The 17,693-nt window shown below is 37.9% G+C and overlaps 2 protein-coding genes and 1 long non-coding RNA gene across 5 annotated transcripts in view; 2 read left to right on the top strand and 1 right to left on the bottom strand.

The window, feature by feature from the left end:
- Positions 1 to 524: 524 nt before the first annotated feature.
- On the top strand, positions 525 to 5,736 carry LOC135102671 (protein lin-37 homolog). The gene is made up of 6 exons (XM_064008054.1): positions 525 to 832; positions 1,592 to 1,709; positions 2,053 to 2,271; positions 2,690 to 2,918; positions 3,734 to 3,879; positions 4,362 to 5,736. The coding sequence occupies exons 1-6, from the start codon at positions 787 to 789 to the stop codon at positions 4,375 to 4,377; spliced, it is 774 nt and encodes a 257-aa protein (XP_063864124.1). The 5' UTR covers positions 525 to 786; the 3' UTR covers positions 4,378 to 5,736.
- A 747-nt stretch (positions 5,737 to 6,483) lies between these two features.
- Positions 6,484 to 17,693, bottom strand: part of LOC135102666 (serine/threonine-protein kinase SBK1-like) — a 19,203-nt gene continuing 7,993 nt past the window's right edge. For 2 of the 3 annotated variants that reach the window (XM_064008048.1, XM_064008049.1), the window contains exons 2-4: positions 16,447 to 16,559; positions 14,748 to 14,987; positions 10,346 to 14,307 (exon numbers count right to left, since the gene is read on the bottom strand). In XM_064008048.1, the coding sequence (XP_063864118.1) occupies positions 13,447 to 14,307; positions 14,748 to 14,987; positions 16,447 to 16,557 (1,212 nt within the window). In that variant the 5' untranslated portion in view covers positions 16,558 to 16,559 and the 3' untranslated portion in view covers positions 10,346 to 13,446. Of the gene's footprint in view, positions 6,619 to 10,345; positions 14,308 to 14,747; positions 14,988 to 16,446; positions 16,560 to 17,693 lie in introns of those variants that run through there. The other variant, XR_010269723.1, reaches the window with a different exon arrangement.
- Positions 17,358 to 17,693, top strand: part of LOC135102673 (uncharacterized) — a 13,386-nt gene continuing 13,050 nt past the window's right edge. The window contains exon 1 of the long non-coding RNA XR_010269727.1: positions 17,358 to 17,456. This is a non-coding gene — a long non-coding RNA (uncharacterized LOC135102673). The remainder of the gene's footprint in view (positions 17,457 to 17,693) is intronic.

Below are 17,693 nucleotides of genomic sequence, written 5' to 3'. Positions count from 1 at the left end.
TATATAGCAAGCTGGACCGCCCATTAACTTTAATTTCTTACTTTCCTTCCATCTCTCTTTTCCTCTTACACTATACCCTCTCTTCTCTTTTCATTCCACTTCTCTTCACACACACATACAGGTTCTCATCTCTACCAGCGAGAAGAGAAGGGCGAAAGAGAATTATACAGACATACTGCGAAAGAGAATTATATAAACCTTGAGAAAGAAAATTATATAGACCTCCTGCCAGAGAGGATTATATAGATCTACTGCCACTGGCAGTGGAATTATATAGACACACTATTTCAGTGTGTGTCGATATAATTTAATGTATTTTTATGATTTTATTTTATTAATCTATTTACTTATTTTACGAACTTCTTAAGTTGGGACCGTTAGTGAATCCCAGCCTAAGTCTGTACGCAGAAATAACAATATTGAACCTAATATATACCAAACCATTAAAACGAATAAAAGCACACTAGCCAAGATTTAAGGCAGTTTTAGGAAATATTGAGGCAGACTCGAATGTTTGTTTACAGTCCTTGGCTGCCAAACCTGAATCTGTGAAAGGCTGGACATTGCTTCTGCACCCTGCACCGTGACAATAAAAAGGCAGGAGAGGACGAGGAAAGGAGAAATTCTAGAAAAAGGAGATAAACAACTAGAAGGAAATATCTACAAAAACACACACACACGCACGAAAGGAAACATAGACCAAGAAAGATAAAGGGGTGGCCGAGGCATCATCTGACGTGAGCTGTGTGAGGTGGGGGCGAGGTAGGCGTCCCTGCAACCCACACCATGTCCTCATCGGGCGTGAGAGTCAAACTGGAGAGAGAGGAATCAGGTGAGAGGCGCCAGTAATATGTACGGTGGTAAATATGAAAGAAAGGCTCTGATATTAGAAAAGGCGAGACCACTAACTTTTACCTTTGTTTTAGCATTTCTTTCTGCTGTGTTGTTCCTTTCTTAATTTTATACTAAGTTTCATGGAAACAGCTTAGCCTGTTAATTTTCACGTACTCCACCTCCACCTTCAACAGCCACCACTTTCATCCACTTCTGTCGTCTCCCTGCCACTTCTTGCATTCCTCACCCTCTCAGCCTCTCAGCCTCCATGTCTATGAAAATAACTTTAGCTTACTAATTTCGAGACAGTTACAATTTATATTGGGCAAAAAACGTTATTATTATCATTATTTAATTGAGATCTATGTAATTAAGAGATTAGCAGTTTAATTAATTAATTGAACTAATAAAAACCTATCCTTGCTTAACCTGACCACAGCCTCGAATGGTAATGCTGGTGTTATTTCAGTATTTTCCATGTACTTTTTGCAATGTTGTGTTCTTTAATTATATATATATATATATATATATATATATATATATATATATATATATATATATATATATATATATATATATATATATATATTCATTATTTTTTTTGGACCTGTATTCCTTCCTTACTTTTATAATTTTTGCTCTGTTGTATTCCTTCCATAATTTTATACATTTATATACACATTTCTGAATGAGAGAGAGAGAGAGAGAGAGAGAGAGAGAGAGAGAGAGAGAGATGTATTTTATGGTGTGTGTGCAGGTGGTGATGTTGATGCAGCGCGTGGGAGGTTTGATGCGGCTCTCCAGGGTCTGATGCAGAAGGATGAGGAGTCTGATTCTGAAAATGAATCGGATACAGACAGCAAAGTGAAAGTATTGTATGTAGCACATCTCACTATGTGTTGTATGGTCCAGTTTATATGATAAAGGTGTAATATTTTGCATGTGATGGTAGTTTTTGAAGTTATAATTTGACAAAGTTTTTTACTTTCTGATGGAATTGAAGGGAATTTTGAATATTTCTCTATTTACCAAAATTTCACCTGTTTGCTTTTGTATGTACAATTAAAGGTTGTATTTGGTAGTTGTATGTTAGATGATGGAAGACTTTGTAGCCAGTAGATGATGGAAGACTTTGTTGTCATGCTTGTGTGTGTGGTTACTTGCTTCCATTGCATTGCTGTACACTGCTGTATCTGATTTTACTTATGTTCCTCCCAGCACTAAGGTTGGGCTAACAAACCCACGTGGCACCCGGCCCCCACGCAAACGTCGGAGGAAAGAAATAGACTTGCGGGACTCTGGCTTCCACCACACGTTTGTGATGCGCATGTTTGACCGCAGCGTTGACTTGGCACAGTTCGATGAGACGTCACCACTGTACCCAATATGCCGGGCATGGATGATAAACCAGCCCCACAACTCCAGCCTCAATGTTAAGTAAGACGCCATCTACACTGAAGCAGTACTTGTAGACTAGGTGGCAGTATATCAAACCAGTGTAGTGATTTAAGCACATACAGGAACTCTGTTTTTTGTAACTTTGTGTTAGCCTAAGCTCCTGAGGTGTAGTGTGGTTGTCCATGAAACTATTCCTCTCCACCAGGGGCCAATTGAATCAAGAGTGTGAATGTTGTGTGTATGTGTGTGTATGCGTAGTCTGAGGCACCCTGTGTGGGATTGCTGGTCTGCTATATAGATAGATACTGTTAGATGAGGATTATTTATAAGTGATCAGTACTCTGCAGTGTCCCGGTTTCATATGACATTATAAACAATTATGATATTGAGGTAACATTTATTGGTGTACTGTGAATGTATTTTATCATGAAGTATAGATTAGTATCCTTATTTCCAGACAAGAGCCAGTGAGTCCCACAGCAGAGAATTTTAACAGCACGGAAGGCAGCCAAGACGGCGACTTCATTGGTGAGATCCTGTCAGACGGTCCTTCTGCCACTGCTGGAAATGGAAATGTGGTCTCCAAGCTGCCGGTGCCTGACCCATGGCCGGAGGATCCCACAAGCAGAGACCTAAGGATCCCAGAGCCGCTGCCACATCCTCCCAACAGACTCAATGAAATAAATGTAAGAAAACTGTCAATGTTGTTAAAATCTCACGGTCCTTTTTTTTTTTTTTTTTTTTTTTTTGTGTGTGGTATCACAGGGCTGAATGGTGTGAGTGTGTGGTGCCCTGTGTGGGACTGCTGGCCTGGTGTTTAGTAGATCATGTGTCTAATATGCTGCCAAAAGTAGAGTTAATGTGCGTTATTCCTGCACATTATGGATGATCATGCACTTTCTGTTGTTGTATTGCCACCTCATAAGAAGTCATGACCTTCATCTTCTTTGCTTTCTCAATCCTACCTCTGCCTGGGTCACACTGTTGCCAACTCTAGTAATCTGTATTCAACACTGTCCAAGGGAATTTAATCTGCAAAGCACAACATAAAACTTCCATCACTGTAAACAATGGTTGATGCAAATTTATGACCTCAAGTTTGCAAAAAAGCACATTTGTATAACTTATAATTTAAAAACCTTTTCCATTTATATTTTTTGCATCAGATTCTTACCTTGTGTACTTCTCTTCCTGTTGATTTTTCTCTCTCTCTCTCTCTCTCTCTCTCTCTCTCTCTCTCTCTCTCTCTCTCTCTCTCTCTCTCTCTCTCTCTCTCTCTCTCTCTCTCTCTCTCTCTCTCTCTCTCTCTCTCTCTCTCTCTCTCTCTCTCTCTCCCTCCCTCCCTCCCTCCCTCCCTCCCTCCCTCCCTCCCTCCCTCCCCTTACCTGCTTCATTTATCATATTTGCCCTTCATGCAATTTTCTTTCTGTGTTCTTACCAATTGAGAACACACTTCCATGTCCTCATACTTACCTGCTGTAATCATATGTTTTATTCACAGGATTGTGAAAATACACTGCCAGGATTGCTGATGACAGAACATCTCAAACGTTGGCGACAGATCCGAAACCTTTGGAGAAATGCTTCCAAAATTAATGACCAGCGATACAGCAGCTCCTACTCCATTCTGAAGGCAATGTTTGACAGGTGAGGCAGCACGGCACCCTTGTGCTAATCAGGACAGGACAAGGAGTAATGGGTTAAATTTGAAAAAGGAAATAGCAAGGAATTGTTTCTTAAATTGAGTGATAAATGACTGGAAAAGAATCAATAATCAGGTTGTTCATGCCAATTCAGCACGGAGCTTCCAAAGAAGATAGACAAATTTATAGATGAGGGTGAGAGGTGGAAGGAAATGGATAAATATGTTTCATACGGGCACTCCCACATGTAGGCCGGATTGTTTCTTGCAGTTTCTCATATTTTTGTATGTTCTTATGTTCTTAAAATGTTCCTGATCTCAATATGTGCTCCAGTTTTTCACAAGTACCTACAGGGTGGTCCAAAAGATATCAGGCAATGAAGTGTAACCTTTGGTTGAGATAAGACTATATGTTTGTCTATGTTTTCTGGTGACTGTTGTGAGGACGTCTTTGCACTGAAGTAATGTGTGGTTTTCCTGGTTTCAGGGCACATGAAGGGTGAAGTTGAGCTGAAGCCTTGAGGTTGTAAGTACATCTTGTAGATAGATTGTATTTCTTTTCCATACCATACTGCCTGTTTTGTTGACATGCCATTTGAGGACAATTTTTGCTACATGTTTGTCAAGTTATCATGTTGGTATATTTTTATGGTTGCGTCCCTCCCACCACCACCTCTTTTTCTCTCTCTGTCTCTGTCTCTGTCTCTGTCTCCCTCTTCCAGAGAATCAACCAAACAAGTAGTGTGGCAAAAAAAAAATAAAAATGCTCAAAAAACATCAAAATTAATTTACAAACCAAGACAAGCAAAAGTATTCAGGCCCTGCAGTTATAATGGAATCTAAAAAGAAAAAGAAAAAGCACATTCTCCTTTCAGTGACATCCATTCTCATACTGTATGTTATTTTTGTGATTTAGAAAAATTAATTCTCATCATATTGGTAACTTTCCAATTTTGGTAACCATTACCTCTCCATCTTTCTGTGTCACAAGGCCTGCCACATTTCAAAACCAGCTAATTTAAAAATACTTGGAATTTTTTGGAATTTCTTATTTTTTGAAGTCCAGGTAAATGATTTAGTACCTGTGAAGGACTTGCGTGCAGCAGTGCCTAGCCTGGGTGTTTATGTCTGTACCACTGGTTTGTGAGTACGTGACCAGCTACTTCTCATCTGTCATGGTACGCTGCTGCTGCATCACCTGGTTGTTGTGCTTCTCAGTGTTTCTTGAAATGCATTGGAAGCATGTATGGAATTTAGAGAGCAGTGTTGGGCAAGACCCTACAGTTGTTGATTCATTAGGTTGTTTGAGGTTTTGTAGTGGAGTTGTGGTGTTCCTTGAGATTGGGTTCTTTGAGGTTTTGAAGTGGAGTAGTGGTGTTCCTTGAGATTGGGTTGTTTGAGGTTTTGAAGTGGAGTAGTGGTGTTCCATGAGGCTTCAAGGGACGTTCTTTGACTCTGTATCTAGGCACCTCAGAGATTTGCTGTGTGTGGGCCATGGCACCCTTGGTATAAATTAATGTGTTCTACTTTAAGAGTTAGCTTTTGCATTGGCAGTCTTTGTTTGGCTTTGACCTGTGTGACGGTAATTCATAAGTGACATCAGGTTGCCATTATGAAGATACTGCTTTTTTTTTTTTTTTTACCATCCTTTTTATGTCTCGTAACCTTGGCTTGAATTGGTACAAACAGGAGCATCTTGCTGCAGGAATGTTGTGCTTAATGAATTCTCTTGATTGTTATCCCAAGAGTGATCAGATATCCTTCGTATTTCTATGATCCTGTAGTGTTTAACTAATGGCAGACATTTGTTATGACCAGTCACAAGAAAAATTGTAATTTATGATACAATAAAAGGAAATAATTAAGTCTTGTATCACAAACCAACAGTATTCCTGAATTGGTAGCAGGACTCTCTCTTCACTGAAACCTCTCTTCTGATTTGTCACTTTTTTTTTAGGGAAGTTTGGCTTAGGATGACGAAAAGATCTACTGAAGGTGTGAGGATCCAAAGGGTATAACTATAAGTTCTTAATATCTTGGACCTCATGATGATAAGATGGAAAAAATAATAAATAAATAAAAAGAGAGTGAGAGAAATATAATGTAAGATTAAAGTATGACTACTCACTACTTTACAGCAACAATGCAACAAAGGGTGGGAGTCATGCAGATAGAAATAGTGTATATTTGTAGCACTATGCTTTCATATTTAACTGGTGACTGGAACTCCCTGTCTGCTTCTGTTTCCTTGTGCCTTTGACTTAAATTATTTCAAGGAGTTTTCAAGACACTTCTCAAATTTGGATAACCCTTTTGACTAAATTATTTCAAGGAGTTTTCAAGACACTTTTCAAATTTGGATAACCCTTTTCACTATACTCTTTGAGGACAGACACCTTCAATGGGCTTTTTTTTTGCAGCCTTTTTGTTGCCCTTGGTCAGAGTCCCATCCTACATAAAAAGGAATAAATAAATAAAATAAATGATAATGTTAATATTAATGATGATGATGTATGAGTGGAGCTTCCCCTGTGATAAATGGCTGGTTATTTTGTTCAGCAATACTTTTTAGGAGGATATGTGTAGTAACAGTAAGAAAAAGGAATGTAGTTATCCATCAAACATTTAATCATCAAATGAAAACATCTTATGTTGAAGGAGCAACAAGTCAATTTCCTATCCAGGCTTTATCTTGTTTTATGTAAGTATTTATGTAATCTATAAGAGTCAGCAGCTAACATCTACTGAACATTACACACACACACACACACACACACACACACACACACACACACACACACACACACACATATGCAACATTACAGCTACATGTGTACAGTAGTATTGCAATAATGTGCAGTTTATGGACTAACAGAACTTGGGACTGCAAATTATGTTTTTGTATTTCATTAGAGTAATGAGACAAATCTGAACAAATACTTCAGTGTGCTCAAAAGCAAAATATCTGAAGTGATCACCGTATTTGAAGACCAGCAGTCTCACTGGGTCTTTCTTATGTTTTATTTGCAGCCTTAGGCCAGAGCCCTTCTTATATAAAAAACAAATAAATAATAACAAAATATATATAGATATGTAGAAAATGTGTTTGGTGAAAACATTTGAGTTGGTGCCTATTGTGTGTAGTTGATGTACATTCCTTTATTAGAATTTGTGACTTCTCACTGATGCCTTTCATGGCAACAATCAGTTGACACTCATGAGGAATAGATTATTTGTGGTGTCTTGTCTGTTTTCAATGAGTGGTGTCTGTTGCCTAGTGAATGAAAGATCTTGTTATACAGTAAAATACAATAATTCACAAATTAGTCACTTCTCTTTTAGGGAGTGTGTTTATGGCTGATTTTATTCAAAGTAAATCATGAAATTGCATTAAAATCAGGAAAAGTCATTAATACACATGATATGTTGCACATTACTACACACATGGATTACACAGCACATGTTAAAATCTGAACAGCACATGAACTAAAACAATACTTTGAGGAAATGCATTGAAGAGTCCGGCAATGGTGTCCATCTCATGCCTGTGCCGGCTGACAGTGATGCTGACTACAACTCACTTCTTCACTGGCTCTTCACACCTTGAAAATGCTTCTCTGAAAATCATTTTTTGGATTATGTATGTATCCAAGCACTTCAGATGTCCTCATTGCTAGAAGTTACTTTTATACTTAACACTAAATACACTGCTCCTAGTGGTGAGGTAATTACATGGACAACATGATCATCTATACTGCAGTCACTATCCGTGGTAAGACCAACACTGTTGTGAACACGAGAGCAGTGGTGTGCTATTATTATTATTATTATTATTATTATTATTATTATTATTATTATTATTGTTATTATTATTATTATTATTATTATTATTATTATTATTATTATTATTATTATTATTATTATTATTATTATTGCCACTTCCTAAACATACAACAATACCTCTATTTTCAACAGGTAGCCGTCCAGTCATTATCATACCATTTATACATAAAGGCACATTTATATAACACTAAGGAAAGTTAAAAGGATGATCCGCCTGATTATTTTGCATAAAAAAATCCTAAGTATTTTGAGAGAAAAATTAGATGTGTTTAGCCTTAAAGTTTGTTGTGAATTTATTTGCCTGAAATCCAAAACTAATTGAGGTAAGGCTGACTAAACACAAATATACATATAAAGCCCTTCATCAGGGACTGCTTGTTCATGGGTCTGCCACTTGTCACTTTAATGTTTGCAAGAAAATATTTTAGAAAATCTTTATCTGAATAACATTTTGTTCATGAGGCAGGAGTGAGAGGCAGCATTTTCACCTGTGTGTCACCACTGTGAGTGGAAATCATGTTGTTTTGCTGCAGAGCCAACATAGCAGAGCAGAGCCTCTTCTTACACCACCACACACCACACACCAGCCATCACAGGTGGTGATGGGCTGATGGAAGAATTGTAAGGGTGATGCAAGCATCAAGGCAACTCCCAAGCACCTTAACATAGTGATGAAAGTGATTTGTAATGGCTTAGGAGCAAATTATTCCCCTTTAAAGGCAGGAGTCAGGTGCTAGATTCAGGTTTCATTGTTCAAGTATAAACAAGGCAAGGGTGACAGACATGGTGATATGATGGGATCATACACATGCTGTATCTTTTGGGAACTGTCAGTAAATGTTAGAGCAATCACTGTGTGTTGATTTAGTGACTCATGGCAAACCTGAGGATATTTTCAGAGGAAAGTAAAAGACATATCAAAATCTTTTCAGGATATTGTTACCCTCTGTATCAGCTGTGTTCTGATTTTTTTGCACAAACATTGATCTGAAAAATAAGATACAGTCTAACTATAAATAAAAATAATAAAATTTTTGTGTGTATGAAAAACATTATATGAGGAATCTGCTAATGAGCTGAGACTTGATGTATTGATCACAACATTACTTAACATAACAGGACTAACAAATGGTGGAGTTCCTCAGGCAGGACCCGTTAATCAGCTGGATCATCCTCTGAACACAGTGACATTGGTACTGGCCCAAAAGCATCTGGAGGTGCAGCCGTACCGCTCAGTGTTAGCAAGGCCTCAGTAAAGTTGCTTAGAAAATTAGGAATATATACTTAGATATGTTATTTACAAAGTAGGTATGGCTGTCATCTCCAGGGTCTTCCTGTAACAATACAGTTGATACTGAAGTATGTTGGTTAGGCTGGATCTTGTACCAAGCACAGCAGTGATGTTGTATCGCAGATAATTTGTGAATGCATTTATCCTAATGCACTGAAGGACACTATTCCTTCCTCCTCATCCTCCTTCTCTTTTCTCTCCTTTTTCCTCTCCTTGTCTTTATCCTCCTCTTCCTCCTCATTGTCATTATCTACATCCCACTTTTCACAGCTTACATTGTAAAGAAATATATAGGCAAGAACACTGACCAAAGACCTTCATAGGTCTTTCATAAATACAAGCAAAATGTATCAAGCTCTCAGGATCTTCCACATGGCATGGATCACAAAGTAAATAGCAGCTCTGCCTCACAGTCTTCATCAACACACCAGTCAAACCAGAAATGTGGCAATTCCATTTAAATGACAAATTTCTGTACTTTGAATTTATCCAATGATTATATAATCAAATAATCTTAAATACTGATAATTGTCACAAAATAATCGAAAAAGCAACTAAAGGTTGCTATTCATGAATAGTTAGAAGGGAAGATGTTACTGTGTAGTAGAAGTATTTTCCCTGGAACACACAAAGTAGTCTTGTGGACATAGGCCACAAGGGGAGGTGAGGCAAAGGCTGCAGGTGGTGAGGGCGAGTGATGTGGCTCACCAAGCACAGGCTGACTGCTTAGTGCTGGATGCATCACTTTGTGTTAGCATGAGAAATTGATATGTGAATATCATATCAATGACTAGTGCTTCTTATTTTATTTGGGAGAAAAATGGCTGTGTGTTGCACTTCTGTACAACAGCAGATGCAGGACATTAGTGACAGCTTTCATGTTGATACACATGAGGTAAAGTGTGTGTTTTGTGTCTGTGTCTTATGCATGTTTTGTATCAGAGGTACCACTTTGTGTGAGCACCTCAGATGTCACCCAAGGCTTTCTGTCTTGCTCTTGTTTCCCAGCCCTGTAGGTCTGCCTCACCTTTGTACTGTCTCCACAGGTGTGTTGCACTGATGCCATTCATCAGGCACAAGCTGACACAGTAACCTCATTAGGAGCAATTCTCATCACACATAAGACTGTCAGATTTATATGAAGGTGTGAGTTATTTCTATCATCTCTCAATTCTCCCAATACTCATTCTTTCAAGCGGAACCTTCACCATTGACTTTACCTTAAAATTGTTTTCTTCGTTTTGATTTGGTGACGTGGCCCATCAGGCTGCTGAGGGAGCACAGACCTGGTGGCCGGAGTGTGTTCTGCTCCTACACAAGTCCATCAATATTCAGAATTAAGATTTTTTGTGACTATATATTGATAACATGTTTTTTTCACCAACAGCAATGTGTACAAGTCATAAATTTCATTAGAATTGCCACTAATTGCCCTTCTAACACATCTGCTTATCATATATTGTAACCTTAACATTTCAAAATCTCTCCATAATAATCTAAAGAAATTAGAAATATAAATAAATAGTGTGGATGAAATCAGCACAATATCATACAATATGGAATAATGAACACTGAACATAAACACCTCCACCACATTGTAATACACATTGTAACATTGTGAGGGTATACAGGCCAGCAAGTGTTGAGACAGAGGCGTGACACACACCAGCCTTGGAATGTCACTTGTGGGGAAAGGAAGGTGGATCTGGAAAAATGTAAAGATCATCGGACTCTTTTGCCGTATGAAGTAGTGACATTGAGTTGGCATATTTTATGCACAGGAGGATAAATCTATACATAGTGGGCAGTTTGGAAATAGCTTCATATCCCATGCAGAGGTGATGAGTGAGTCTGGCAATGAAATGCTTACACAAAACCCTATACATAGTAAAGCACATGTTGATGCACAACTTTAGTAAGTATCTTTTCAACAGTGACTTAAAATGCATGGAAATGTTCATGTTTCATGATGTATAAAATCATGAATCAACACAGTTAAATAGTAGACACATATGTATTAGTTTGCTGAGTGAAGCTGTGTGCAGCTGGTGTCACAAGAATGAAAATGATTCATAAAAATTCAACAGCAAGATGCATTATGTACTTTCTGTATGTGTTTAGTCAGTGTGATGAGAAAATGTTTTATGTCTGAATATATCCACTTCTAATCTTACTGTGAATGTTTTCTGACAAGACAACCAGAACACATAGCTGTGACACCAGTGAACATGAGCATGCTGGAACACATGGAGTCAATGTGGAGGGCACGGCTGGCATCTTCCAAAAGTATATTAGGTTTCACTAATTCTGTATGCTAAGTGAGAGTTAAAAGTTAAATGCATCCTGTGCTTTGAAACAAAGTGAGCAGTTACATGGCAAGACAAATAGAATTGATATATTGTAGTGGTTTGAGATATGAAAGAATTCGGTAACTCAGCACAAAATTTGTTAAAGAGAAACAGAAAGGACAGATGTAAGAGAGAGATCATAAGAGAGTGATATTGTAAGATGTAACAGAAAAAAATAAATAAATAAAAAGGAAGCACAGAAACAAGATCTCTTTTACACAAATACTGGTACATAGCAAGAGAAGAGCTGGAGATGTATTATTAATAACCTTTGACAGAAAAGTAAAAAATATATGTATATGAAAGCATATCCATTACACAAATATTATGATATAGTGTACTCATATTAGATTACATGATCCGTATATCTACTGATGAACTGTAAGTAGCATGAGTTTGTTAGAAGATATGAAATACACATTACTACCTTTAATAATTAGTCATGGATTTTAAAATGTGAAAAACATTTCTAAGATTATATATTATACTGGAAAGACTTTGGAGGGAAGGAGGGTTCATGATCACTGAACTGACCCTGGTTTTGGAAAATTATACAGGCAGCAGTTATGTCTGCTTTGTTAAGTACAAGTGCCACAGCATGCTGCACACCAGCATGGTCTGGCTCAGGCTTGGCATGTCACAGGACTCAGCCTTTGGCAGGTTTGTGATGTAATGATATGTATGAAAGAAAATTTCATATATGAAAGAAAAAATTGTCTTTCATCTTTAGATTGTCTCAAACCATTTCTTAACCTGTGTTGAGAAACATGATAAATGTAACAGAAAATCTGATAATTTCTTGTCTGCAAAGCTGTTCGTGTTTACTTTGCACATGTAGTAAAACAACATCTTGCTGACAGTATGAAATCCTGGATTCATTATTAGAAAGTTATAAAGACTAGCAGTGCTAGACGTTTTGAAAATCATTAGATTCATGGTAGCAAGTATACTCCATTATTTACATATGTGTGTACTCTTATGAATTCCAGTTAATCTATAGATGTTAACTACACTTATTATTCCTCAAATTCTTTAAGTGTAAAAAGTCTATATAAATAGTACATAAAAAATAGCAGGTCAGGTGCTTTAGTGCCTGTCTCATATATTGTCTGAGGCTGAAGCTGTTTCAGATAAACTCTAGTTTATACAAAAAAAAAAAAAATTTCTTCACAGGATTTGCATGAGGAAATATTTTCACTTGACATAGCAACACATAAGAGGAGTTGAACTGAAAGATAGACACAGTTGCGAGGTTATTGTAGCTGATTACAGTCAGACTAAATTTGATCTAAACTGTTCTCTTATGCCAAATCACATTCCATGAAAGGATGATGAAGTCTGCACTCCAGACCAGCACAGTCACAGGCACAGCACTGACCAAACACAGACTTCACCCAGTCCTCGTTGTACACTACAAGTTACTCGAGTACTACTGACACTTTATTGCAAGCTATTTAAAGTTTACATGAATGAATGCTGATTTACACACATGCACACATACACATACACACACACACATGTAAGATGGAGAAACTTTATGGCAAAGGATGATGGAAGGACAAGAAGATATAAATAATAATGTTATAAAAGAGCAGATGTTTGAAGAATAATAATTTCAGCTTCCCAGATAGAAACACTAACATTTGGAATGGCCTGGAGGCAGAGATGACATGAACAGAAAACATCCACGAGTTTGTAATAATGTTGAATTTGAGAAAATGGGAAAACAAAACAACATGATTTCAGCTCAAATCCTGCATGGCAACATTCATTTAGGTGATATACTGTTATTGTGGTAAATATACACCTATAAGGACACACACACATACACACACACACACACACACACACACACTTTAGATATACCTATTCTTGAAGAGTATTTTTGCAGTTTTAAAATTATACTAGAAAAGGTATCAAAACAGTCCTAGCTTTCTTTTGGTGAGTGGTCCTGAATGAGAGGCACATCAACAAAAGAAAGCCTGACTGCACTTCACTCTGTGAAGTCAGGAAGATTGAATCAAGACCCTAAAGCTTTGATCAGGTGTGCTTCATGATGCCTCAGGTATTCCAATCCATAATCTCTGCACTCACACAGAGGAGTAGTTGGTTGATATACTGAATGAGGAAGTGGATGATGAGGAATTAAGCCAAGTGAAGGATGAGGATGAGGAGGAGGAGGAAGAGGAATGGTGCCATGCATGATTTTTACGATGGTGCCTCATGGACGTGTTGGGAGAGCTGAACCTCAACAGCTCAGCAAAGAAGCGGCGTGGACTTGAAACTCTCTCCTGGGGCTGCTTCTCCTGGTCCTCTGGCTCCTGCTTCTGTTCACAGGAATTCTTAACCATGTCCTTATTCAAGCTTTGGAAGAGAGAGTTTTGGAGAGGAACAAGTGACGGATCAAAGTCGTGACTGTCACTCCGATCCCTTGACTTAATCAACCAGTCATCTTCGAGATATTTGAAGACCTCCTTGGCTGGGTAGCGAGACCAACCCCGGGGCTCTAGCAGCCGACGGACTAGACGCAGCAGACGAACAGTGAACCTTTTGAATGGCCTGGGCACTCGGATAGACTTGGCTCTCTGCCAGCTCCTGAAGGCAGCGTACTCAGGGTCAGAGACGTCACTGGTGGTCCAGGGTTTGTTGCCGGTGAGACAGTGAATGATGAGGATTCCAAGGGCCCAGGAGTCAAGTGAGGTGCCTGTGTAGTAACCCTCAACACCCTCACTGCGACTCAGCTCAGGGGGAGTGTAGGGTCCAGTGAAGTGGTGGCGACGCACAAAGGTTCCACTGCGGCAGGTTGAGCCGAAATCAGTGAGTTTGACGAGGGAGAGGTTGGGTCTGAAGATGAGGATGTTGGCTGGGGTGACATTGCCATGAACTAACTGGAAGCTGTGTAGGTAAGTCAGTGCACTTGCCACTTGCTCTGCCACCCATCTTATTGGCACCTGGAAAATGTAGGTGAAAATTGTACTTCAGAAATTGATTAATGAAATTGAAGACAATAATAATAATAATGATAATAATAATAATAATAATAATAATGATAATAATGATAATGATAATAATAGTAATAATAATGATACTAGTAATAGTAATAATAATGATGATAATAATAAGAACAATAATAATAGTGATAACCAGTAAAAAAAAAAAATGTGCAGCATATAAATATGATCCAAATCTTTTTGACTCATAATTTTTTCAATAGATTTTGTAGACTTCTTATGGATTCATGTATTTTCGATAGCATAGAAGAAACTATTTCAAAGACAAATTATGTGATGATGAAACTAAAAAAATGATGAAATACTGAATATATGGAAGCCATTGCATTGTTACTCATTACTTTTGGCATAACACCGTGACATGAAAGACAGATACCCACCTCCTCAATAGTGCGAGAGCTGAGATATGATGCTAGGTCCCCATAGTGGGCATATTCCATTGGGTACACAAAGTAGAGGTCAGTCTGGAAGAGTCTCCCTGTGGCAGCCTCAAGGTTTGGGTGGTCGAGGTGTGAGGCGTAGTGGAATTCTCTCTGAATGTCCCTCCGGCGACACATGTCTCGGCACACTGCCTTCAGTGCCACCTCCACCCCCATCACTCTCTCAGCTGCCAAATAGATCTGGGGAACAAAGCACAACTAGTGTTTGATGGAATACATTTCATCAGATTGATGAGACTGACTGTCCTGTCCAGTATATCAATACTGAAAAAAGCATGGAGGAAATTGGATGAGTAACCTAGTGATTTTTCTTCTGCCAAGGAAAGATGATTGGATTGTTAATGGAATTTACTGTCAAGATATATTTAGGAATCATTGCCAAAGGAACAAAAAAAAAGTGTCATGTAAAAAAAGAAAATGAAGCATACAAGCTTTGTTCTACTGCATGTGAACTAAAATAACTTGGTTTCTTTTTACAATAATGGTTATTTTCAGAAGAATTTAGTAAAAATTACTGAATATTAATATTAAGTGCATTAGTTTGATTGTGTTAATGTTTGAGACTAATTTATTAGTAAAAGCTATACTCCATATGCAAATTATGTTTATTAATCATAACAGAAATCGGATCTGTCCATCATACAAATTGTTATCTGTTTCTTTGAACTCCTACACTGAATCATCCATGGCAGTGATGTCTGCTTACTCTTGTGTTACACTTTATTCTTACTGACCTCTACCTTCCCTCTCCCTCAAGCATTCTGTCTTCCTACTTGTCCCTTACTAGCTAGATCTATGGAAACCAGCATTGCTTGATATAGCACAGACCAGTGAGCACTGTACTGAAGTGGCTTGCTCATAAAGAAAGACCGGAGAGGAGAGGATAGAGATGAAGAGATGATGTCAAGATGTTGAGTTGGTGAGGAGTAACTTTCCAGGAACGTGAGACATATATGACAGACTGAGGCAGAATGACATACAGTGTTATGTATCAGTAGCAATGCACTGCTGGGATCTGGGCACTTTAAGTATGAAAAAAGAAAAGAAAAAAAAATATGAGCAGTAATATAATTCACAGAAATTTAGTCAGAAACCACAGTTGCAGAAACAATAAGTGGATCAAGGAGTACTATATTGATATTTGATTTATTTAAATACATGAATGTAGCATCAAACTAGTAATCAGTGGCCAGTGTTTTCTAGCCGAGAGAAACACTATTGTTCTGACAGCAGAATATTTGAATGGCTAACAGCCTGTAATGTGTGTGGCACACAAACCTGGGTCAGTGGCAAACATCAACCCTAATGGCATTACACACATAGCATTGTTCTTCAGTGTTACTGTAATACATGAGTTAATGTTTTAAATTTCATTATCTTGCACATAAGACAAGATTTTTCCTTCTTTGCTTGATGAGGAAGATGAGTTGGAATCCCAGCAGGTGCTTTCCTATCATTGCAGGCTGTCTTTCTCAGGAATTTCATCCTTTAGAGTTTCACTCCTGTCTGGGATTGCCTCTCACCCAAGACTGAGGAAGGACATTTGAAACTTACAAAATAAGAAAAAGTTTAACCCAAAGTATCCAGGATGCCAACTAGTGAGGGATGATGAAGCACTGAAGCAAAAAGCCAAGCCCACCTTGCCCATCCTGCCATAGCTGAGGATGTTGAGGATGTCATAATGGTCACTGAGGGATTCTTCTGGCAGGTCGCAGCTTCCTCCTGTTCCTGAGTCTGTGCTTGTCAGCATGTCTGGGAAAAATTAGGCTTATTGCTAGAAACAAATTCTCTTTGCATAACTAACAGCATGCCCATTCCAAGTGAAGTGAACCACAAAGTGTTAATACAGAGGATATCAACAAATTTAAAAGAAGATTGTGACCTTGAAAGAATTTCTCGTTATCAAATATTCAATAAATGAAATATATCGAATATTTAATGTGATGCAGCCAGGTATTCAGTGTGACCTGTATTTTTGACTAGAGTAATAAGATTCCCACAACTGTAGAGTGAGCCTCAATCACAGAAGAAGCAAATAAGTTATTTTTTTTTCTTAGTACAACAAGTATGAAATGACATGAGAGTGGTTTGCCTGGTAGGTGCTACATTTCCACTCACACAAATGTTCCTCAAATGCCAGTTTAATACAAGAAAAATCAGTCTCAATTGGTGCATCATATACACAGGCTTTGACTTCATTTCTGTGTAAAGAAAGGAAGTTATGATACATGTCTCCCTGAAAGAAAGTTATTATCTTAAACAACATTTCTGACCGTTAAGGTAAATATAGGGAAAGAAATTACAAAACTTCTTGACACAAGGCTAGGAGCATGAGATGCAGATCTCTACACCCCTATCAAATGCAGTATAAATTTCACACCTAAATATTCCGAACAGTTATCTGTATTTCACCTTAATAAATTTTGAAACATCTTATATTGAAGGTAAGAAAATTGTATCAAGGAAAAAAATAATAACAATAACAATAAAAAAAAGAATAAAATAAATAAATAAATAAATAAATAAATAAAATAAGTTAAACGCGGCAATCAGTTACCGCAGAGTTTTTTCTTTTTGCGGTGGCTGGACGAACATCTCAACACGTGATGCAAGACACTACTAATGTTCAGCCTCAGCAGCGATGCCAAGGTGAATATAAATTCACTGTTAATATATAGTTTCCACGTGACTTTAACGTGAAAAGTGCATGTGCTTAAGTTAATTTGCTATGATGTAATTTGTAATATTGTGTCCCGCAAAACGCGCTTGGTTCAAATCCTTCGTGTTCAGTCGGAAGGGGATATTTTGGGTATTATGGAAATAGCCCTAGCATAATAATAACTAGACACTGATTCCTTATTTTTGAGCCAAGAATACGCTGAATTA

The sequence above is a fragment of the Scylla paramamosain genome, chromosome 8 (assembly GCF_035594125.1).
Source record: "Scylla paramamosain isolate STU-SP2022 chromosome 8, ASM3559412v1, whole genome shotgun sequence".
Lineage (NCBI taxonomy): Eukaryota > Metazoa > Arthropoda > Malacostraca > Decapoda > Portunidae > Scylla > Scylla paramamosain.
Note: the sequence above shows the minus strand (reverse complement) of the source record. Positions and strands in the feature narration are given on the sequence as shown.

Bases quoted from the DNA above. Each gene is read 5' to 3' on its own strand.
- LOC135102671 (XM_064008054.1), top strand. From the start codon at position 787: ATGTCCTCATCGGGCGTGAGAGTCAAACTGGAGAGAGAGGAATCAG. The intron at 833-1,591 runs GTGAGAGGCGCC...GTGTGTGTGCAG, and splicing joins ACTGGAGAGAGAGGAATCAG to GTGGTGATGTTGATGCAGCG. The intron at 2,272-2,689 runs GTAAGACGCCAT...CCTTATTTCCAG, and splicing joins AACTCCAGCCTCAATGTTAA to ACAAGAGCCAGTGAGTCCCA.